General features: G+C 47.7%; 1 protein-coding gene and 1 pseudogene across 1 annotated transcript in view; both read right to left on the bottom strand.

Moving 5' to 3' along the window:
* LOC110306206 overlaps positions 1–5,107 on the bottom strand; it is a 30,433-nt pseudogene extending 25,326 nt beyond the window's left edge.
* LOC110304365 (RNA-binding protein Musashi homolog 2) overlaps positions 1–23,897 on the bottom strand; it is a 121,070-nt gene extending 97,173 nt beyond the window's left edge. Inside the window, exons 1-2 of the mRNA XM_029484161.1 lie at positions 23,865–23,897; positions 22,723–22,771 (exon numbers count right to left, since the gene is read on the bottom strand). Coding sequence (XP_029340021.1) covers positions 22,723–22,771; positions 23,865–23,882 — 67 coding nt within the window. The 5' untranslated portion in view covers positions 23,883–23,897. The remainder of the gene's footprint in view (positions 1–22,722; positions 22,772–23,864) is intronic.
* Positions 23,898–24,349: the final 452 nt, after the last annotated feature.

Below are 24,349 nucleotides of genomic sequence, written 5' to 3' on the forward strand. Positions count from 1 at the left end.
TGTCTGAACATGAGGAAACTCACCTGACTGTCCAAGATGGGAAGCTGTTTTTGGAAATAGAATTTAGACTCCTATACTCAAGGAAGCCCCTCAGACTGGACCCTTCAGACAAAAGAGGCCAAACACTTCAGATGGGCGACTCCTGGCTTGTCACTTCCGGTCTGGATAGACCAGGGCAGCGAGGCAGTCTGGGTTAGGATGCAAATTCAGCTCCCGGGACCCTTGTAGAATGGACTTAGGAATTACAGGCCAGTGAACATGACTCTGAACTTAATTAAGCCGTGGTGACTCCCTATGAGCTGTGTGGGTTATTCTGTATCACAGACAATAAAAATCTCAAGGGCTGGTGGCTTGGTGAGGCTGGAAATATGTGCAGTGACATACAGTCGGTCATGTGCCTGGGTCCTGTGGAGCTAGGTCATAGGATGCTAGGTCTCTCTGTTGTAACATGAGGATGTCGGATGCTCTGGACAGTGAGGACGGGAGCCAGCACTTATGGAAGGTGAGATGCTGGCCTAGCCATGGTGACAGGGGCATGGTGAGACCTGGAGGAAACAGCTCCTGCCTGATCTTCTTTCTCTCAGGAGCATTTAGCATGGACATCTGTCCTGAGCCCTAGCTGGAGAGCCTATTGTTTCCAGCCTTGCATCTGCATCTTGTAAAGGTCTCCACCTTCGGAGCCCAGTGGAAATCCCTGACACTATCAGACATCTTGTTATTAACGTCATAGTCTTGTTCCTGAAAGCTATGTGGGAAGCATCAGTAGGGGCAAGGGAGGAAGGTAGAGATGCCCACATGTGTGTGAATACCTGGTGGGTGCATCAAGGGTCAAGACACTGAGCATCCGCCAGGGCTGCCGATGTCTCTCTACTCTTGGCTGAAAGTCGGCTTCCAACTCAGCAGTGGCCTCCCCTTAGGCTACCACCAATGTGCCCCCATCTACAGGCTCTCTACATCCCTCTATTCCCTCTTCCAGAGACTGCATGAGGCTCAGAGTACAGCCTACCAACATCTCCCATCAGCATGCAGTGTGATAGGAAGGGGAGCCCTTGCTTATTTGCTCAGCTTACAAGTTTTGGTTTAACTGGAGAATGTCACCTGAGCCAGGCGAGTGGTGCGTGGTTACAATCACTGCATTTAGAAGGCCAAGTCAAGAGGACTGCTGTAAGTTCAAGGCCAGCATGGGTTACATAATGAGATCTTGTGCGTGTGTATGTGGAAGAGAGACAAGAGACAGCAGAGAGAGACACAGAGTTGGGAAATGGGAACATAATGCCAAGGCTGAAGCAAGAGGATCGTAAGTTCCAGGCCCACCTAGGCAACTTAATGAGACACCACCCCACCTTAAAAATGAAATGATGGAAAAGAGCTAAGGCTCACTGGTACAACGCTTGCCTGCCATGCAGGAGGTCTCGAGTTTAATCCCTAGTGCAATACAGGGACAATGGGTATGGAGAGAAGGAGGAAAACAGAAAGGCAGAAATAAAGAGGAGAAGGAGACTTGACAGGAGGCAGAGGGCTGTGTGTGTGTGTGTGTGCGCGCGCGCGCACCTGTGTACTAGCCTTGCAAACTGCAGCCCTGTTCTGAACTCTCCAACAAGAACGAATCTGCTCTGTGTGGCTGCTCCTGCTGGGTGGAAAATTCTCACCAATGGCCAGCTAGGCTTCAGATTCAAGACAAAGAGGCAAGAAGGGTGGGAAGAAGGAGCAGAGAGTTCAGCTGGGTTTTGGCCCTCATTAAACTGTGTTTATAGTTACTTCAGGAAAAGGTAAAAAGAGCCACACGATTCAAAAAAAAAAAATTAAAGGAAGAAAACAAACCAGTTTCCTGCCCTGTGACCCCAAGAGACTTCAAACATGGCTTCTCTAGACTACATGAAAACACAAGTATGAGGGTCACAGGCATCCCCCCTGAAGCCCCACGTGGACCTGCTTTTCTCATACTAAGGACACCTGCACTTGTAGGGTTCTGAAGGTGGCTGTGACTTTACCCTCCCTAGGTTGCTGCTGTGCCCTTTGCCAGTCCCTGTCCCTTGCTGCCAGCCAGACACCCTATCCCACTCTGAGCTTAGTCCAGAGGCTCCACCTCTCAAGATACTCCAATCTGGGATTGGGAATTGGGGATCTGGGATTGTGAATTGGGGATCTGGGATTGGGGATTGGCTCCCAGTGCTGGTGAGATCTCTAGCTGGCTTAGCAGAGTTGTGTTTACCAAGTAAGGCCACTGATGGAATGGGACAGCAGGGGTGGCCTGTCTTCCCAGATGTGGCCCTGGCCAGGGAAGAAGACGCTGTCCCTCCTTGCTCAGGTGTCAAGGTTTCAAACACTGAGAAGCCAAAGCCAAGCTCTTCCTGAGTCTCCTCAGTTAGAGTTCCCGTCTACTTCAAGACCACTTTTAAATCCCTCCCTCCATTCTGTAGGGCCTCCTTGTCAGCTAACCTTAAGGCCAACTGTAGGGGACTGACTCCCCCAGGCACATAAGCCCATCATGGGGGTCCAGAAGTGACCGACCATCCAGCGGGATTGCTTGGCTCCTACTTAGTCTCCTGCTCACACTTAGCTAAGTGACCTAACTTCTCCGAGTATCAATCACCTTATCAAAAAAAAAAAAAAAAAAAAAAAAAAAAAAAAAAAGAAAGAATGGTAGACGGGGAATGTTAATTTCGGAATGTACCCAGTCTGTCTTTCTCTCTTTCTCCTGAAGATAAAGGCAGATGATTTTACAGGTGAGGAGGTGAGGCCAAAAGGAGGGCCAGGTGCTGCTCTAATGAAGCTACGCAGTGAGGACCAATCAGAAATGGAGGCAGAATTTGATTCCTTCTCCATAGACGCAATCAAGACCTAAACTGCCTACCCTGCAGTGGGCGCCGCTCGAGACAACCTATTTGTGGCAAAGCAGATGCCAGCTTCTTTTCTCAGACCAGAAACACCCCTAGGGTAGGAAGCAGGCACATGTAAACGGGCCAAGTCTCAGGCAGAGCCATGCGCAATTAGGCACTTAATATATGCTCTGTAACAGCTCTGTCTTTGACCAAGTCCAAAGCTGGGGGGGTCTCTGCGTGGGCACACACTTCCAGGGCTGGAGGGAATTATCTACCGTGAAGTCCAAACAGCATTTTAGTGGGAGATTATTTTCTTTTAAGCAACCGTAGGAAGTAGGAGAAATGAGGTGCACACACATGGATGCCTTCATGTCAACACGCTGCTCATTAGAGTGCCCTTCTTCCCCGGGGTTACACTGAAGAATCTTTTAGAAGGTCGGATGGCCATGAGATCCAGGAAACAGAGACCGTGACTTCCTGCTGAAGTGGAGTCTGAGAGCATTTTTCTCCCTGCCAGCCCCTCATGTTCCCCTCAACTTATTGGGCCCTGGTGTTTACAGCTCACTACACCACAAATCTTTATTTCCCGTCACCCACTGGCCCAAGCTGTCCCCACTCCCCATTTCTCCCAGACAAGTTAATAAGACGGAAGGCTCCCTAGAGGCCTGGAGCCGGCAAGCATTATCACTTGGAAGCGAGGCAGAAATCCTGACACACGGAAATGACTTCAAGCCTATTAATTACCCTTTCTTCTTTGGCAGATCTTTTGAAAGAAAGCTTGACAAATTGAAAGGAAGGCTAGGACCGCCTCTCCGCCCCAATTAGGCCCCTACTCCCACCCTGTAACACAAATCGGATTTCTGCTCTCTCTAAAAACAAAAACAAAAACCACCAATTTCTCACACTGGTACCTACCCCAGGTCTGCCCTCTGTGGTCCACATGAGCCCCTCTTTACAGTAAAGACCTTGAAGTTGGAGACCCCCGGAAGATGAAAGAAGACTGGTGTGGACAGGGCTTTGGTCTCCCCAGGACCTTTACTGCCTGTGGAGCCCTCTGAACACTTGGAGGAAGGATGAGACCAAGCACAATAATAGATATGCAGCCATGAGCCTTGGACTTGTTTTCTCTGCGACGGCGGTAACACTTCTGGGCTCTGGATGCAGTGCCCAGTGTCCAGTAATCCCCAGGACAAGCTGCAAAAGACATACCCAGGGAACTCTGGGAGCTAGAAGAAGTGAAGGGCTTGGGGAACCAAGTGGGCCCCACATTTCCCTGTTATACTGTTTTCTACACCGATAATGACTCCATTCCAAGTTTGCCTGAGATAGCCCCTTCTTTAGGTAAAACTGAGGGGCTTATTGTAATTCTCCAGAGACTTCTAGCATAGCCATCTATCTATGAAACACCACATGGATTCCATGGGCGTTTCAAGCAGAACAATAGATTTTCTTCTTTTTTTTTTTTTTTTTTTTTTTTGGTTTTTCGAGACAGGGTTTCTCTGTGTAGTCCTGGCTGTCCTGGAACTCACTCTGTAGACCAGGCTGNGAACTCACTCTGTAGACCAGGCTGGCCTCGAACTCAGAAATCCGCCTGCCTCTGCCTCCCAAGTGCTGGGATTAAAGGCGTGCGCCACCACGCCCGGCGATTTTCTTCTTAAAATCTATTCCATCTACCAAATTTACCAATGACACCATCCCCGCAGTTGCCATGAGTCCATAGTCTGAGCAGTAATCCCCAATCTAGTCTACTGTAATATTTGGTATTGTCTCTGAATTTGGATTCTAGTCCCCCCCCCCCCCCGGCCTCTTTGGCCCTCCACTGAAGCCCAAGCCCCCACTGGAGCTCTGCAATGGTGGCCAACGGTCCTCCCTATATCCCATCATGCACCTGGACCTTCCTGTTCAGTTAGGGCCAGTGGTGCCATTTGAGAGCAGAGCCATAAACCTGGCCCAGTTCACCTTCTTTTCATGATCTAACCTGTCCCCTTCTCTCATGTTTACTGCTCTCATCTAAGCCCCTGGCTCTCTCTCTCTCTCCCTGTGCTAACAGTATGCCAAGTCCTCGCCAGTTCACCTCCTTTGGAATGCCTTTCCCATGATTCTCTGTCTCCCAACTCAAATGGCTCCTCCTCAAGGAGGCCACTCCCAAGCACCTCCACTCTCTCCGAGCGGAGCCGAGCCCTCACCTTGATCTGCCGCATCTTCTCCTCAGCACTTAGCAGTACCAGAAATGGTTTCTGTTTCCTCTTAGTGGCAGTAGAGGCTGAACCCAGGACCTTGTGCATGCTGGACAAGCAAGCACTCTTATCACTGAGTTACAGCCCCAACCCTTAAATTATGGGGTGCGCATCCCCTTTCCCCAGAGGACAGGAGCTCACAGCAGACTAGGACTTGATTGACCTTGTTCCTCATAGTTCTGCTAGGTACCAGTACAGTACCTGGACCATAGTATCTAGCACTCCCAAAGCGAGTGGCTGCCTATAACACAGCCAAGGCCATCAAACATAGGATGGATCCCTACAGCTGGAGCTGGGGTACTGTCCCAGGCTACTGTCAGCTGGGGGAGCCTAGAAGAGTACTGAGATGGGCCAGCACACACAGGCCCAGTTCCAGGAAAAACAAACAAACAAACAAACAAAACAGCAAAAGCAACATCAGACCCCCAACAACCCTTGGAGAACCCCTGGCTACTGTCCCAGAGAGCCTTGCAAGAGCATTTTGGACTTGTATCCCATGCCTGGTTTTGACAAAGGCAAGGGCCACCCACCAGGGCTCTATTTTCATGGTACATAGTCACCATATCTCATTTTAAACTCTAACAAAATCTTTAAGCCATTACCTCGGAAATCATCATTAAATCATTTGTTCTTTTTTATTAGCATCCCAGTAATTAAAGAGAATCATATTTCAGAAATCTTTAGCTGCACTTATCAAAACCCACCCTCCAACCAATCAATTAGTATTACAATAACCACGGTCCCTTGTTGCTGCCGCTATTAGCATTTTGATTGAATGTCTGCTGCAAAGTGACTGGTAACAGAAGATTGTGCTCGCAAAGTAACATTTCTTTATTCGTCACCATTGAACCTTGTCTGGTTGTCTCTAGTCTCCACTCAAAAAGAGACAAGACGGTTCCCAAAAGCAGTCATTTTAGTCATGGGTTCTATTTTCATGAGGTAGCTTTCATCGCTCTGGAATCGCCAGCTCCACACAGGGGCCTCCCATTGGCTGTGACCTCGGTTCTCAGGAGCTATACCCCAGCTGTCTCACACTGATGGGATGGTGGGGGTGATAAGGGTCCCTTCTGCTGCCTTTCTGTTCCCTACCCCCCATCACCATAGATACCAGGTCATCACAAATTGTCCCTTCAGGAGACTCAGATCTAATAATGTCTGTGCCAGAGCAGGCGCTGGCCACCATTACTGCCATGAAGACTGTCATTATACACCCGCTTCTCCAGCAGGCCTTGGAAACCTGACGTTCTAACATTCAGACTGAAGTCCTCCAATCGTCATAATAAAAAAGCGCCAGTCAGTATAGAGACGGGTTAACGAGGTCTATTATGAGAAGAAAATGGCTGTCTTCAAGTCACAGGAATTGACATGAATTCATTAAATCACTCTCTTAGAATGTAAGTAGCCTGCTATCCACCAGATAGCTCTCTGTACAGATGGCCCACACCCCATCATGGATACCCTCTATGGATGAGTAAGGATCACTTGGCGCACCGTGCAACCACACCAACTCTGTAACCTTTCAATATTCCCCTAGTCAGCCGCCATAGCTTTTTTGATGACAGGAGATAGGCTTTGAACAGGGTAAGGCACAAGAAGGGATGACTGTAGCTCTAAAAGACACATGTTCCAAATGATAAATATGGCAGCTGTCAAAATGCTTTGTACCCGTCAATCTCTCTGTCTGTCCATCCCATTCATCTATCTATCCATGTACCCACCCACTCACCTCTCCATCCACCCACCTCCCCAGCCAATCACCCACCCACGCATCCATCTACTTACCCATTCATCTACCAACCCACCCACCTATCCATCCATCCACCTGCCCACTCATCCGTCCATCCATTCTCCCAGCCACCCATCCATCTACCTACTCATCCACCCACCCACCCATCCATCTTCTCTGTCCAGTTCTACAGCAAAGTATCTGCACGATCTTCATCTCCGGTGTAAATGACCTTGGCCTAAGGAAACTCTTACTGATCCAAGATCTCCCTTCCTGGTCCCTGATACACTAGGCAACTTTACCGGGCATCACAAAGCTATACTAATACTAAGTTTTTAAAAAGGCTTCTGCAATCCAGGGGAGGAAAAGAAAAATAAAGAAGTGCTCTTAGCTTCCCCTGATTCCTTCCTCCAGCCCAGTCTCCTTCTCCTCCTCCTCCCCAGCTCCTGTCTCTACCTTGGCTGCCAGCCAAGGCTTTATAATAGTGTCAGGTAGCAATTTCATTTTTAAAATGCTCTTATCAAGGATTTAAGGTGAAAGATAAGAGCAGTACAGTAAATCTTCATAAAGGAGCGTAGTGTGAGGCTTAGTATTTTACAAATCAAAACAGTTAACAAAAACGAGGAGGCAGGAACAGGGAAACAGAGTGAATTTAAGCAGGGCTGAGGAGGGGAGAGGTGGGGCCGTGTTAAAGAGAAAGATCCTCTTCCAGATTTTCAAGCCCCCTTTGGTAATGGCCTTGGTGTATTTGCTAAGGACTGCGCGAAGAGCCCAATTTCCGTTTTAAAATAGGATGTATATCATCAAACCATTACACGCGCTTAACTGGGGGTTTTCGTCGAAGTCATCTGACCTGCAGCATGTGTTGCTAACATCACTGCTTCATTATTTATCAACTCAATTTCTTCATGGAATGACTAATAACCCTGGCCCAGCTGCTCTCCTCTTCCCGCCCCAGCTGCTGCCGCCCTGGCAGAGGCAAGAGTTACTAGCTACCTGCCATGCCTTACTATCCACTCGGCTAAAGAACCTGAGGGGGTGGGGGGAAACCAAACCAAGCCAGAAAATCAGAAAATAACAAAAAGCAAACTTTACCACCACCGCTGCCTCCACCACCATCACCACCACCACCACCACCACCACCAACAAAACCCAGCAGAGCGAACCTGGAAAATGCTTGTAGATGGAACAACTCTGTGGTAGCCACTACCCAGGGAAGGTTAGCTGGTTAGCTGGTTAGCTGAGCCACTAATGACCAGGCAAGAGGATCTAGGGGACTCTAAGGTCTACAGTCAAAGAATCATACATTTAAACTATGACGCACACAGAGCAGGGACTGGTTGGTTCACGCCTATCAAATCACTCAGCACTGGGGAAGTTGAGGCAGGAGACTAGGAGATCCAGGCAAGCCTGAGCTGTAAGAGACTCTTCCTTACAACAAGAAAATAAATGCAGGGAATGGCACTGCACACCTTTAACTATAGCACTTGGGAGGCAGAAGCAGGCAGATCTCTAGGAGTTGGAGGTTAGCCTGGTCTACACAGTGAGATTCCTGTCTCAAACACACAAACCAAAAATACAAAAGAGCCAAGGAGGTAGCTCATTTGGGAAAGTGTTGGCCTTGTGAGCTCAAGAACATCATTTTGATCCCTGGAATCTATGGGTAAAAAGCCTAGGATGGTGGCATGTGCTTGTGTTCCCAGTGCTGGAGAGGTAGAGACAGGACTCCTGGGGCTGGCTGGTCGGCCAAGCTAGCCTACTTGACAAGTCTAAGGGCAGTAAGAGACCCTGTCTTAAGAAAAGAAAGAGAAGGAAGAGGTTGATCTGAGGCACAATACTTGAGGTTATCCTCTGGCCTCCACATGAACCTACACACACACACACACACACACACACACACACACACACACACACACACACGGGTGACTTTTCTAATTTGATTCTTTATAGTATCTATCTATCTATCTATCTATCTATCTATCTATCTATATCTTTGTAGTATTCTTTACAGTTTTGACTGCAGTGTATTTTAACAAGGGTCACATAAAACTCAAAGGAGCCCCACCCTCCTTCCCTTTTACACAGCTTCATTGGTGTCAGCATACACCTCAAGCACCCTGCAGGAGTATCCCACTCCTCCACCCCCTACCCCCAAAGGAGCTGAAGCCCAAAAGAAGCAACAAAGCTTTGAAATCTTGAAAAATAAAATCATGACTGGGTGTTTATTCTAGCTCTTTCTAGGTGCTTGCCAATCTCCTTGGGACGTACCTGCAAATTCACAATAAATAAAAACATGCAATTAGATGATATCCTACTTGCCAACGAACAATTCAATTGTCCATTAAAACCCACAGTTCTAAAATTAGCATCAAAAGAAATTATTAGGGATTGTGGGTACACGTGTTTCTGTTGTAAAACAGATTAGCACCGTGGGCAAAATACAAAGCTTCTTTTGTAGATCGAACCCCACCCCCCTTTGAGAGGTAACGCAGAATGGGGGAGGGAGCAAATTAAACCATAATTTTCAGGCTACATTTTTTTTTTATTGTCAGTCAGAAAAATTGCCAGGTGTTTCCAGCATCATTTTTACATAAACATACTAGCTGAATCAGGAAATCTCTTTCCAGGGCAAATGAATCAACTTAATTAAAAGGAGACTTGAGATGCCAAGGCCAGAGTGATCTTAGGTCTATGAGGGCAGAACTTCTTACTTGGCCTGGCAGGGAAAGCGAAGAAGCATTCTGAGTTGAGCACAGATCTCTGACTAAAGCACATCTTCCTATGGGCCCACCAAGTAGACATGCAGACTGCAAGACTGAAGCATGCGTGCATGTGTGTGTGTGTGTGTGTGTGTGTGTGTGTGTGTGGCCTGTGTCAATGACTGGTGTCTTCCTCAGTCACCCCCGCTAGGCTGGCAGGCCAATAAGCTCTAGGGATTTTCCTGTCCCTGCCTCTCCATAACTGGGACTGAAGATGTACATGGCCACACCCAACTTCTTACTCGGGTGATGGAGGTCTTCCCGCAGGTCCTCCTGCTTGTAACCAACTAGTAGAGGGTGGACCTACTTCTCCCACCCTCTGGTTTAATTTTAAAAACTTATGAGACTCCTGTGACCTAGAACTTCTGTTCCTCTTGTCTCTACCTTCCCGATGCCAGCATTGGACATGAGCGGCTGTACCCAGTTGTGTGGTACTGGGATTGAACCCAGGGCTTTGTTTGTGCATGTTAGGAAAGCACTGTAGCAACGGAATTACATCTCTAGCCCCTGGGCAGAGTTTTTAAGTTAAACCAATACTTTTGGGCTCTTTCTTAAACTTGTAAGCAGCAGCCTTCTAGAGATGCTCAGGACACGCCTTGTACTTTTTTAACAATCAAGAACTTTTGGGTTGGAGAGATGGCTCAGCGGTCAAGAACACCGACTGCTCTTCCAGAGGTCCTGAGTTCAATTCCCAGAAACCACATGGTGGCTCACAACCATCTGTAATGGAATCTGATGCCCTCTTCTGGTGTATCTGAAGACAGCAACAGTGTACACATTCATAAAATAAATAATTCTTTAAAAAACAAACACACACAAAGAGTACTTAATAAAATTTTAAAAATTAAAAAAAAATAAAAGAACTTTCACCAGTCTGTTGCTTTCTTTAGGTATGAGAGCACTGGTCCAAAAACAGACTACAGGGTCCAGGATCTGCTATGATGAGTTGGGAAGCTATGAGTCTTTGGGGAGTGAACGAGCCAAGAAGGGATCCCAGCCCCGAATGTATGCAGGTATCACTTAGTAGCCCCGAGGCTCACTTCATTGTCTGACTGACCTAGGGTGGGACCCAGAAGTTTGGTGAGGCTTAGAAATTCTCCAGCGGACCCTAAGGTTGAAATCCCGATCTAGCTCTAACCTCTGGCTTCGCAACCACCATTCATCACGCACAGTGTCTAACAGCAAACTTGGGCTAACTTAGCTCAGTGCTGACATGCAGGCATCAAAGCCAGCCCTGGGGTCAAGCAGCTCTTGGGTTATTAGTAAAATATGAGTTGCAAGTCAAGGGACTTGAGAGAAAAGATGGACTCTGACGGAAACGCATCTATGTCCTCCTAAGGCAATGTTGCTGACGGGTACCCCTGATTCACTGTGGTTCCGGCTCCTACTCAGTGGGCCCACAGCAGCTGGGTGGGAGGTGGGAAGGAGCCCAGGGCTGGTGAGAGACACAGAACAGGGGTCATTCTTGCTTCTGTGCCTATTTTGGGCCCGAATGGATGATGTCACCGCCAGCGGCAGTGGAAAGCAGGGCCATGAATCATCAGGAACCAGCCCAGCCCTCTAAGATAATAAATTGATGTCAGCGCTACGCACGTCCGCTGCAGAGCTGGTTGGAGGGCTGGCTTTGCCTAGGGTGCTGGGCTATAGCCAGAGAAGGAGGTGCTCTCAATTATCTCCCGACACTAAGATGGGCAGCGAATGGAGGGAGACATTTCTCGTTTGCAGGGAGTGCTCAAAGACACACAACTCTCATCACTTTTAAATCCTGGCAGTTATTTTTGTACACTGCTGGGCTTGCTGGTCACACCTGAGGACTAACAGAACCCCATGTATGCTAGGGTGTCATTACCCATCACTGCCTTGCCCACCAGCTCCCTTATAACCAGAGATCTGTAAGTGTTGCCCTTCTGACCCACCACTGATGTAATTTAAAAGTTCACTCCAGGATTAGATCTGGCAAAGCCTTACTTGAATGGGTTTCTAGGACAGATAACACAGGCAGATCAAGAAGTCTTCATGATAAGCCTTGAAATATATGGTTCTTTTGCTGGTCCCACCCCACCACCCATAGTGGGGGAGGAGGTATCCTGGGGTGCCAAGGCAGAGTGCCATGCACACCAACTCCCCTGGTTCTTAACAATGCCCTGTTCTGTGCTTTAGCTTCCCAAGTAACCAAGTAGACAGAACAGGCCACCTGAGAAGGCCCCCATCTTGGTTGTTAAGAGTTGGGGATCCTGACTTCTCTTAACTGTGCTGGTCATTTCTTGATTTGTAAAGAAATGACTGAGCCCTGGGTGCCACTAAACTAAAAATTAAATCTCAGACTTTTTCAAGTGTTTTTTTTCTATATACACATTAAAACAACAACAACAACAACAACACCCTTTAACATTCCAATATCAAAGTGGAGGCCTTAGTTACCTGGGCTTGTGTTAGGTGTGTCTACGTCAGAATCGGGGAATGTGCTCTCAGTGACCGAAAAGGTCTCTTTTCCTAATTCCTTTCTTGTTTTTTTTTAAAATTTATTTAAAATATTAATATAATACAATATCATAAAATGATTTGGTTCATCTCTCCCTCCCTTCCTTTCCACAGAACTTTGTCTAGCCCAGGCTGGCCTCAAACTTTCTAGACAGCTGAGAATAACCTTGAACCTTTGACTTTCCTGGCTCTATCCCCAGCCCCAAGCACTAGGGTTGAAGGCACTGAGTCACCATGGCTCAGTGCTAAGAATGGAGCCAGGGCTTTCCATGTGCTAGACAAGCAGTCTGTATTAACAGATAGATACACCCCCACTACTATCTGTATTAACAGATACACCCCCACTTTCTCTAATGTCTCTGGCACATAATTTGATTGGGAAAGGCCATTGACAGGAGCAGTCAGAGGAAAGAATTACTCGTGGCCACCAGGACAGCAGGTCACTACAAGCAAGGCGACAGGACAGAATAGCAAGCTCTGCTTTGCCTTCGGTGTTATTTTCAGTGTTTCTCCAACAGCACCACAGATGGATGGACTGGCAGCTAGAAGTCGGACATCAAGGCACTGGGACACTGGCAGTGCTCTAAGGGAAGCCATGCTCTAGATGTCTCCATGCTCCTTGGCTTGCAGCTGTTGGCTCCACTGTAGAAAACTCCACAGTCCATACGAGGGTCAGACAGCAAGCTGCAGCCTTCACTTCCCAAGCAGTGGCCCTAACAGAATTCTTCTAATAACCAAATAACACTAGTGGTACTGGAGAGATAGCTCAATAAAGAGTACTTGCTGCACTTGAAGGGGACCCGTATTTGGCTCTCAGCATTCATATTTGGTGGCTCAAAATAGCCTGCAACCAACACCCTCTTCTGGCTTTTACAGGCAACAAAACTCATGTGTGCATTCCCATACACAAATGTACAGGGACACACAGACACACCTCTCACCAATTAACAGTGGGATGAGTGTGAAGCTAACATTTGCAAGCAGTCTTTTGGGTATGAAATGCTTGACACAGATGATACATAAGCCTCAAAGCCAGGAGTTAGCCTCAACAACCCCTTTAACAGATGAGAAAATAGAGGCCCAGGAAAAAGACAATAATGTGTCCGCAGTCATACAACTTGATGTTCAAATCGATGGTTACAAGTTGAACCTCTAAGTGTGTCACCTACCAAAGTGCTCACCTCTTTCTCACAGAAGCCTGGACCCACTGCCAGTTTCATTATGTCGGTATTTCCTAGACTCTGTAGCACTAAGCAAAGACAACAGAGAGGATGAGCCTGTATCTGATGGCTGTGCTAGGTCCTCATGCTGCCTAACCTTCCTGGAGGAGGAGGAGGAGGAGGAGGAGGAGGGTCTAAATTTCTCCTTTACTTACAAGGCACTCTGGAATGTAGGGCCTCCCTGTTTTGGCCTCTCCTCTAATCTTGGGTGAAATGAAGCAAACAGGCTTCTTTTCAGGCCAGGACCAGGCCAGCCATACTAATAATAACCTGTTGTCTGGGAAGAGTAGCAGCTACTAAGAAAACCCCTCCACTCAGCCCTGTTTATGGAACAGCCAAGATAGAGGCAGCTCAGTGCAGTAGAGTAGATAAAGTCTAGTTGCACCAGAGTGTCTTGGAGTGGCCAAGGCAGAAGCCACCATCCCTCCCTCTGCTGAGTTTGTATTCACCCCCAGTGTCATTAACTGGCTATTTCCTAGACTCTGCATCTCTAAACAAGGACACCAGGGATGAGCCTCTATCTGACAGCTGTCCCAGGTCCTCCTGCGGTGTGTACAAACCAAGTAATTGCGATCGACTTCCAAAATATTTATGCAGACATAAGGACAGGTAGAAGAGACAGTACTGAGGGTGCTGAGCAGGGTAAAGTTTCTTTGTTGAAAATTCTTTTTCATGTTGATAGCTGTACTGAAGTGGAGTTTAAAAGCAAACGTCTGACTAGGTAATGAATGTACATCATGCATAAATTCAAAAGCGAGAATACAATTAAAAACTGTCCCTCTACTTCTAGATATCTGGTCATTTAATCCCGTTTCTCAGAGGCAGGATGAGTTTTGGTGTACATACATGTGCGTCCGTGAGAACATGTATATGCATGCATGAAGCATGTGGGCCAAATGATGTAACCCTTGGGCTAACCCAGTATCATCATGTTATCTGACAGATAAGGAAACTGTGTCTTACAGAGGTAACTCACACAGCTGTGCTACCGAGCGACCAAACCAACTCTATGGCCCGAGGGCCAGGAGCTTATCTTAACCACTAAGGCATTCCAGGAAAAGTCTACACTCTAGAAATATGTTGTATGCAAAGGAAAAAAAAAATTAAACATTGGGGTCTCCCTAATTCAAATATAGATCTTTGTATTCGTAAAGAAAGACAACCCAAGCTCTTGTGGGGAGAAAAGTGCTGATTCCTGAGCACTCCCCACTTGCAGTGGGCACTCGGTTCTCCCAGCTAGGAACTCTCAGAGCAGGTAACCACCTCACAAGCAAGGCAAGCCCGGGCGCATGGATTGATTGCCTCTTCAGGAGCCATGTGGCTGCCCCCAAGCTTGGGCTGCTTAAAGAGTCTGTGTTTGTTGTGGTACAGGTGAGCCGGTACCCCTGGCATCCCTGCCCTTGAACACCCAACAGCAGCTCAGGCGCAGAGCTGTACAATTGGCAGTGGTGGGGTGGAGGGATGCTCTCCTGGGAACCTCTGAGTTCACAGAGGAGTAACTTCCCCTGGCTTTCTGTGACCTGTGGCCCGGCCCTCCACTGCCTCCAGAAGTGCACAGGGGTGCCAAGTGAGGAGGCCCTTTTAATCAAGTCACCAACCCCAGGGCTCCATTCTCTGGGGCCTCTGCACTCTGCCCTCCCTTGCTCTTCGCAGTCTCGGTCTCTGTGGGAACAGAAGCCAACAAAAGGCTCATTCTGATGCTCTACAAAAACCCACTTCTGGGTCAATGAAGTTCTGACCCCACACCCACTCCGTCTCTGCTTCTTCCCCGCCCCAGCCAGGGGAGGCAGGAAGGTCTATGAGCTCACAGCCCTTTTGGTGCCAGGGCTTTTGTGCCCAGGGCAGAACTTGATGATTTTTGCCTTGGGAGAAAGAAAACACAGCTCCCCCAGGAAGCCAACTACCCCTGACTTTGCAGGCCCCCCTAGCCCTGGAACTACCCCCCCCCAGCCCCTGTCCCTGCCACTGCCCCGTTGCTAGGGAGTGGACAGTTCTGTCCTCCAGTCTGCAGAGCAAAGCAGGTGAACAGAAATCAAGTGACTGTGTTGATTAATATCTCAAGAGACAGCGCCGGAATGGTCGCTTCCGGAATTGAGTTACCTCGGGGAAGGGGGGGAAAAAAGGAAAAAAAATATTCCAGTGTGCTCCTTGCTTTCCTGTCAGAAATAAAATTAAGGTCTCGGATCGATGTTGCCAGGGCTGGGGACATCTACTGGAATCTTTAATGGCTTCTTCTACATGTTCAAATTCACATTCCCTTTCAACCCTGCCCTTTTAATTGGTTATTTGCGAGGTCATGTTTGCACCAATTTCTCGGGAAGGCTAATGGTGTTTATTTAATGAGAAAATAAAATGTGCAGACAGCTCCGAGGCTGGTATTAAACGAGGGATCTGGGTAGGGGGTTGTGGCTCGTTGCTATGCCCTCACTGCTTCAAGGGTATATGGGCCCGAGGGTTAAACATCTGCTCAGGGTACAGAGGCTTATGGGTCCCTCAGGGTGGGTACAGTAAGGGTATCAAGCATACGGTTCCCTTCTTCACCCTCAGGGTAAGGACAGGCTCGGCTGGACGCTCAGAACCTTGGGTTCGGGGCAGGCTGGGGAGTGGGAGTTCATTCGCTGCTTCTGCTGAACTCAGAGGTTCTCCCACTCCAACTAAACTGTGCCCAGGTTCAAGCCTGTATGTAGCTCTTCTCACAGAGTAGCTTTAAGTACCCAAAGCCATCAACTAAGGCTTTCACAAGCCAGACCTGGCCCGCAAGACCTCTTCTGTACAAGTTAGACCACAAAGGGACACTCAGGAACACCAAAATACTATTTCATTTCATTCTAATGATTCTTTCCTGGAGTCCTGGTTTGGAAAAGTCTTCCTTCAACAGCTACCCACAGTGTTGATGAATGGTTCACTCTGGGAGGAGAACAGGGTTTTCGAGTCACCCCACCAAAACCATATACTAGTTAATAGCAGCCAACTATTAACAAGTCTGGGGGCTTCCTCAAACTACAGCCTGGAATGCAAGCTCTGAGGGTCAGGCCCTCGGCTGCAGGCATCTGTGACAGGCAACTGCCTGTCAATTGCAGAATTAGTGTCAATGCCAATAATGACCTGCCACTGGTTTACAACTATTCAATAAACCCGTTAATGCATCTCAGACCTTGAATAGAACGGAAGAGGTGGAAAAATACAGGCCAGTGGGATGACTCATTGGATAAAGGGGCTTGCTGCTCAAACCTGACAATTTTGAGTTCTGTCCCTGGATCCCAAGTAGGGATGGAAGAAGAGATCCAACTCCATAAAGTTCTCACAGTATGGCACACACAGCCACATTCACCCCCGACCCTGCCCCGACCCCAGAATAATAAATCAAAAATTTTAGAAAGAGATAGGAAAATACTACAGCCATAATTCTAGCAGGGCCAACAGACAGGTTTTGCTCTAGACCCCACAGGTAGGCACAAATAAAACATCCTGTCGTAGTATAATAAATGTCACAGCCAGCTGAGGCATTGCTCATTCTTATCATGGTTTCAGGCACCCATCCAGTAGCCCTTCTCCCAACCTGGTCTCCTTGCTAAACACAAACACCCTCATACACACACAGAGGCATGTATGTACACATATACACACACACACACACACACACACACACACACACATATACACACACACACATATATATGCACACACACATATATATATATATACACACACATACATATATATATATATATATATAAAATTTGTAAAGTTTGATTATTTTATTTATGTCTGAGAATTTTGCCTTTATGAATATCTGTGCACCACAGGTGCTAATCCTTGAGGAGGTGGTGCGCCTCTATGTGGGTACTGGGGATTGAACCCAGGTCCTTTGCAATAACAATTGCTCTTAACCACTGAGCAAACTCTTCAGCCCCAAACACCCTCCTTAAAGACCAAGTCACACTGAAAAAGCTTGTGAAGCCCAACTCTGCCCTCCCACCAGGTAAATAAAATCAATTTTAGAATCTTAGAAGGAGAGACATGCCCATATTACCATTTGCCTGGCAACATACACTCACAAACTGCTGCTTTTATTGTTATTTATTTTTAAATGGGATTTATATATGTTGCCCAGGCTAGAGTACTGGGGTTCATTACTACAGGCTGAAAGATCGGTAATATCATTTATGCCTCTGCGAATTTCTTTTTACATGCCTCTGTTTTTGTTTTTTTGTTTTTTACAAATAGGCATCAATAAACAAATAATTACAGCACTACCCTTAATCATCATTTTATGGTGCATAGAAAAGAGTCAATCTGAGCTAGGGAGGTCAATTTCAAAAGTGAGCATCTGGCAGGTTTTCAAGACATTAAGTACTGTTTTGTTTTTTGTTTTTTCCCTCCTCAGAAAAGCATTACCTTCTTCTATCATGGCTTCAGCTACATTTTCCTGGCACCATTCTAATAAATAAACTGCTTACACAAGTCACCGAGACCTTAAACTTGGGCGCACCACTTCTGGGGTGGAGACTGAGCAGGCTTTGGGAGAAGAGCCAAGGTCTAGATCCAACAACTTAGAGGTGAGCCTTGCTGAACGCTTCAGCCTCTGGCAGGATCTGCCCACACTGGGCCTCTCCAGTTGCTACACCGTGTGTAGCCCAGGGAAAGGACCTCTCAGTTCCAGGGCCGGGATGGTGGCTGGTGCCAAGCAAGGGTCATTTTGGTGGGGCAGTGACAGTTTGGAGCTGTTGTTTCTCTCCTAAGTCAGTAGCACTGCCCTTAGTAAGTGACTGAAGCTGTTGGGAAGAGCTGTCCGTCACTCTAATCTCTGTTTTGCTCTCTCAGTATCCAGTTCCCTTGCCTCTGGCAATGGTCCACAGCCAACAGGCCTGCTGGGTAATGGCAGCCACAGAGATGCCAGGGCCAGAGACTATCCCTCTCTAGCCGATCCTTCTGGCTTCAAAGATACCCCATTCATTTCCCACAGGTGCCCCCCCAACTGTCCAGCTCTTCCCTTGGAGGGATCCAGGAGTTCAGAGTTCAGGAGCCCAGGGTCTGAGGTCACTGGAAGGATCTGGTAAGGTTTTCCTTATGACCAGAGGTTCTGCTCCCCTGGGAAGAGGTGAGTGTAGACAGAATTGACTTCAGCAGCCCACATGCCTATGTTCCATAGCCTCTACAGGGCTGAGCTGTGGAGAGCGGCAATAGCTGAGCTACCCTTTTCTCCCTCCCGCCAGCAAAAGAGCAAATTGGAAGGACACCTTCTCCTGCCTTCCCTACTTCTCCCTCAGGTGCCCACCCGCTCCAGCCCTGCCCTGGGATCAATATCTAATGCTGACTTCAAGATCTTATCTGCCATTTGCAAGGATAAAGCAACATCTCACCCCACCCCCATCCCTGATGATTAAACCCTTTGATGATCTGCCCAGTATTTTCCAGGCTACCTCTAACAAGCTTTAGAGAGCAAATGAAATGACTCTGAGAAAATTGGAAAGGCATCATTCTCTCTCTCCTCAGGGACATAGATCGTCTCACAGAAGACCATGGATGAAATGACAGGCAGGAACAAGAATGGCTCCCAGCTTCTATCAGGAGCTCTCCCCAAACCCCAAACTTCGAGTGACTTAGTTTTCCCCTCTGAAAATGAGGAGCAACATGGACAATAAGAAGGGGTGGTATAGTTAGAGCAAACTGTGAGGAAGCAGTCTAGACCCTCATTGAGTCTCCTGTTCGCAGACCTGCCGGGTACCAGGCCTGTCTGCAGAGTGGCTGGGAGCTTGAGCTGCAGGTCACACAGGCAGAGCTGATGTCTCAAGTCCTGCTTCCTCTTGGGTGCATCCCTGGGCAGCCTGGTTCGTCTCTATTTGCCACGTGCAGCCCCTGTGCTGGCACCAATGCATGCAGAGCACTGCCTGTTTCTACTGTGATGGTGAACACAGCCTGTTCAGATAACCATGAATCTCTGACAGCAGAAGTCAGGGTAGGTGTTGAGACAGGGTGTCCATGCCCACCTTTAGAAATGAAGGACATCCTCTATGTCCTGCCTCCCTGGCTGCTGGGAGTACCCCAAGATATCCTATGGTATTCCCTGCTCAAGTTTCTTCAGCAAAAGGAACCCCAGATCACACCAACTTCCTGAAGGGAATACACTCGTGGATGGCTCTTGTGGATGCAGAGATGACCCTTCATCCTATTTTGTGCGTAGATAGACTGCCTCATTTCTGATGTCATCAGAGGTCAAAATCTTCCTCTAGCCACCCATAATCAAGGTCCCTTCCTAATAACCGAGTTGATTCCTAGAGATCCCACCTACAGTAACTATTCACGTACTCCCCACCTCCACCCCTCACCCCTGGTTGTTCAATTAAAGGATACAAAGCTACTGGCCAGACACACTTGGTTCCTGTGGCTCTCCAATCACCTTCCCATATTCTTAGAGAAAGAAACTGTAATGGTCAGACGCTTGGCAGGTGGGAAGAAAAACCCTAGGTACCTCTGTCCCCAGCCCTAGTCCCTGAAACTAGAAGGCCAGCTTTATGTAGGGATAACATGGGAGTACCTCATACTATGGGTCCACCGAGAGGCAAAGTCTAAACTCATGACCCCAGGATTCTTTCCCATGGCACTAGTGAGACCAGGCTGGCTCTTCAGTGGACAGAAGTCAACTGCCACTCAAATATGCCTCAGGATCATCTTTTCTCCATGGGGACCACAGAGAGCAAGGACAGGTGGTAGCAACCAGAAAGCCAAGTGGCAACTAACTTGACCTCTGCCTCCTACTGGTGATAAAGGCCCAAGGGAGCCCAGACCATGGGCCCAAGTCTATGTGTTCTGCTGTGGCTCCTGACACACCATAGAGGTCCATGTTCCTGGGGCCAGGGACCAAACACAGCCCAGGTTACCCATCAGGGCTGGATAAGAAGACAGGAGCTCCCAAAAGGCAAGTTGGCTAGAAGACTAACTGAATCAGTTAGAGACCCTGCTTAAGTAAATAAAATGGAGTGATCGTGGAAGAATCTGACATCAACATAACATCTACATGCCCCCACACATTCAACACACATGTGCATACACACATACAGAAAGGGAGAGAGGGAGAGATGGAGAGAGGAAGAGAGAGACAGATAGAGACAGAGAGCTGGGGAAGTAGCTCATTGTACTCCAGACCATGGATTTGATCCCAGACCCTGACAAACATAAGAAAAGGACACAGTCACCATGACCACAGCTCAGCAAACTCCTGAGATTATGGGTTCTGACACTGACTGCTGGGAGTCACATTTAGATGTCATCACTCACCCAGAAAAACCTGTTCCTATCTGGGCACACATAAGAGTCTGCAATCAGTAGCCTTGGGCTGGAAGCTACGGGGACTTAAGAGTCTCAGCTCTCTTGAGCCTTGGTATCTCAGCCATAAAATGGTAACGGTAATTATCCTAAGAGCTAACACTTAATGCACACTTATTCTTGGCCTTCCACTTGCCAAACAACACTATTAAAGTAGGCACTTTTCCTACTTGGATTTTTTTTTTTTTTTTTTGGTCAACTTGACACAAGTCAGAGTCATCTAAGAGGAAGAACCTCATTGGGAAAATGCCTCCATGAGATCTCCTGGAGGCACATCTGTGGGGCATTTTCTTGATTAGGGACTGATGTGGAAGGGCCCAGGCAGTCTAAACAAGCATGAAAAAGAAGCCAGTGATCAGGGCTTTGACTTCCTTTGATGATAGAGCAATGTGTAAGTTGAAATAAACCCTTTCTTCTCCGAGTTTCTTTCGGCCGTGGTGTTTTATCATAGCACTAAAAACACTGGGGCACTGCTATTACTACTTTCACTTTATAAATGAACAGAGAGGAGGCATAAAAGTGTGCAGTAATTCCTCCCCAAGTCACAACAACTCTATGACTCCCAAGATGGCTGTGGAGGCCAAATTATGAGAGACACAAGAAAATTGTGCTTTGGCTTCTCATTAAAAAAAATATGTATAGGTTTGCATTTCTATGTGTTAGTCATATAGAAGCACATGGATACCAGAGCCCATGGAGGCTGGAAGCCTGGGATCTCCTCCAACTGGAGTTACAGGTGGCAGTCAGCGATTTGAAGTGACTGCCGGGAACCAAACTGCGGTCTCTGAGCAACAAGTTCTCTTCACCACTGGGTCATCTCCGCAGCCCTTCTATACTACTTGTTGCAGACAGAATCATTCTACATTGCCTCATCTGAAACAGACTACAGAACCTGGGCTGTCCCTCCCAGCGTGGTACTTAGGCATCCATAATATCACCAAGACAATGTTGATGATGACAGAAAATAATCACAAACTGTACATCACCTTCCTCTTGGTAGCTCTCCAGCTCCAGCTCCAGCTCCAGGGTAATGGGGAAGGGGAGAGAGCGTTTACATGTTTTTGTTTTTCTTCCTTGCCTTCTCTCCTCATCCTCTACCCTGCCCTGGTCCATCCAGGGTTGACCTCTCCATCGCAGGGAAAGTTGGGCATATGAAGACAGGATATGCAGATCTCTCCCTGGCCCCCTTCATCCCTTCCTGCCTTTCACTCGCTGCTTCCTCAGACAGGAAAGAGGCGCAACCAGCACAGTCACCACTCTGATCACAGAGGATATCAGGGAATGGAAGCAACAATAGATGTGGCAAAGGAAACAGGTCTCTAGGTTCACCCAGGACTCCTTCCCTGGAGCACACTCCACAGCCTTTCCTCACATCCCACTTCAAAAATCACTGCTTATTAGCACCCCATTAATGAGGACCCCAGGAACAGGGCACTTCCAGAGCACAGCAAAATACTGCACCGAGTCATAACCTCCTCAGACTTTCGTCTCAAGGAGGATGGTCTAGATTCCGCCCCTTTTCCCATTCAAAACAATGATCTGAACACGTTCCTGCTGGCAGGGACCACTGAGAGTTCTCTTTGACAAATCTGTTCAACACTAGGGATCCACTCCCAAGCAAAATTCAGACATCGGACAAATCATTTCAAAGGTTTGTGGACCCCAGGTTAAGTGAGACATATACACACACACACACATATACATGTACAGCTCCCCCCCCCCCCCAAGCACTACGAAGCTCCACAGGACCGTCCAGATCTGCAAGTGTGGTAATCTGCTAACAGATTCAAGCAAGGTTTTTCCACCTCCTCTCACTCAAGTCTTAGGCTGACAGGCTGCTCTCTGAGCCCTCTTGATGCGAATTGAGAGTCAGATTGAGTAATCACCATGAATAATTTCCACTGGGATCACTGAGTGCTGAGGTTGGCTAGGGGCTAAGAGAGCCAGGGCGAGAAAGGTAAGTTGAACCGGTGTGCAGGGTGTGGCCGCTCAATTTCAGCCAAGATGGTTTTCACTGTCTGATACCCAGACTCACTGTGCTATGCACAGTCTACTTGCTAGATTCTGCATCTTCCTTGTTTGTCAATGAGAGAGGAGAGGAGAAGCCCAGGAGAGGAGGAAGGGTCATTCGCTTACGACGGGCCATCTTACCTCTGTGCCTGTTGGTGGTTTTGTCGAACATCAGCATCGCATCCTCTACCTGAAAACAAGCACAGAATAAAAGCTGCTTCAGGACTTTTCATGAAATCTACAGAACATTACAAATACAGAGCGCATTGCGGGTGGGGGAGAGGAAAGTGGTTTCCATCACTTAAGTTACAGTTGCTCAAATAGAGAATGTTTGTAGGGGGGAACCAAACCCCAAAATCCCCTCAACTTGGCATAATCTTAGTTAACAGATGTGTAGTTTCCTTTGGGGGGCGGGGGAGGAGAGGAAGGAGAGAGTGGGACAGAGAAGAAGGGAGGGAGAGATTATATTGTAACATTTGTTGTATAAATGACATTACAATGTAGCAAATACTTCGCCCAGGTCAATACAATGTGACAGCTTGACAGTGTTCCACAGTGCAAGAGGCCACAGCTAAGGTCCCTTCTAATGTATATTCAGTTCATTGGATTGTAGACAACAGACTTCAGGACCCTCACTCTGATGGGCTGGACTGTGCTCTCTACAACTTGTCAGTTAAAGGCCTAATTCCTAGTTCCATGACTGGGTGACTACTCTTTATTTTTATTTTTAAAAATTTTATGTGCACACACGTGTGTCTTTGTTTACTTGCAATAAGTCGGTGGGTGCCTGTGGAAACCAAATGGTGCTGGATCCTGGGAAACTGGAGTTTTGCATTGTCTGATGTGGTTGCTGGGAAAACCCAACTTGGATCCTCTGTGAAAGCAGTTAGTGCTCTTAACCACTGAGCCATCTTTCCATCCCAACTGGATCTTTAAAGCCAACAAACATTAATTAAGATGAGTTCATTAGGGTGGACCTTAATCCCATCATATGGACTGTGTCCTCAAATGAGGACAAAGACACAGACAGGGGCTGAGGAACCACAGGCTAACAAGACCTCAGTAGGCACCAACCCCACCACCGCACAATCTTGGACTTCTGGCTTCCAGGATAAACAGACACGAGAAAACTGTAATTTGTTTGTCGAAACTCTCCAGTCTCTGGTGCTTGGTTGTGGCAGTCCTAGCCACAACCAAGTCCCTGGTATACCGATGCTAGGGCTCTTTCAAGGCAATCAAGAAGAGAAGTACCCAGGCTGGCATCTGTCTTTCTTCTCACATACCCTGCAACTCTTGGCCATTTCTAACTGTAGGATTCCACACAGATCTCAAGAAACAACAGACGGCTCCACAATCCACTCCTCTCATTTGTAGATCTAATCCTTTAGGTCACAAGACCCGCCTTTACCCTCAATAAGGCTTGCTATGCCAGGGTGAATCGGGTGTTTGCTTCATGGATTCTGGATTCAACAATGGTGGCCGAAATGCAAACCAATACAAACTGTAAGCCAGAGGACTCTGCGCTTGGAGCAGGCTGGGTGTGTACGTGGCTGGGAAGATCTTAGCACTGTTATGCTCAAAGGCTCCTAAGGGTCAGCTAAACCACCCGAGGAAGAATCACAGGCCACCCATCCCTCACTCCTTCTGCGTGAAACAGTGAAGTGAGGATTAAAATGGCGCCTCTGGACAAACTGAACTTATTTCTCTAGATCCTATCACAGACGACAGAGGAGAGAGCAAAGTCCAGGCAAGAACAGGGAAAAGGCAG

Source organism: Mus caroli, chromosome 11 (assembly GCF_900094665.2).
Source record: "Mus caroli chromosome 11, CAROLI_EIJ_v1.1, whole genome shotgun sequence".
Lineage (NCBI taxonomy): Eukaryota > Metazoa > Chordata > Mammalia > Rodentia > Muridae > Mus > Mus caroli.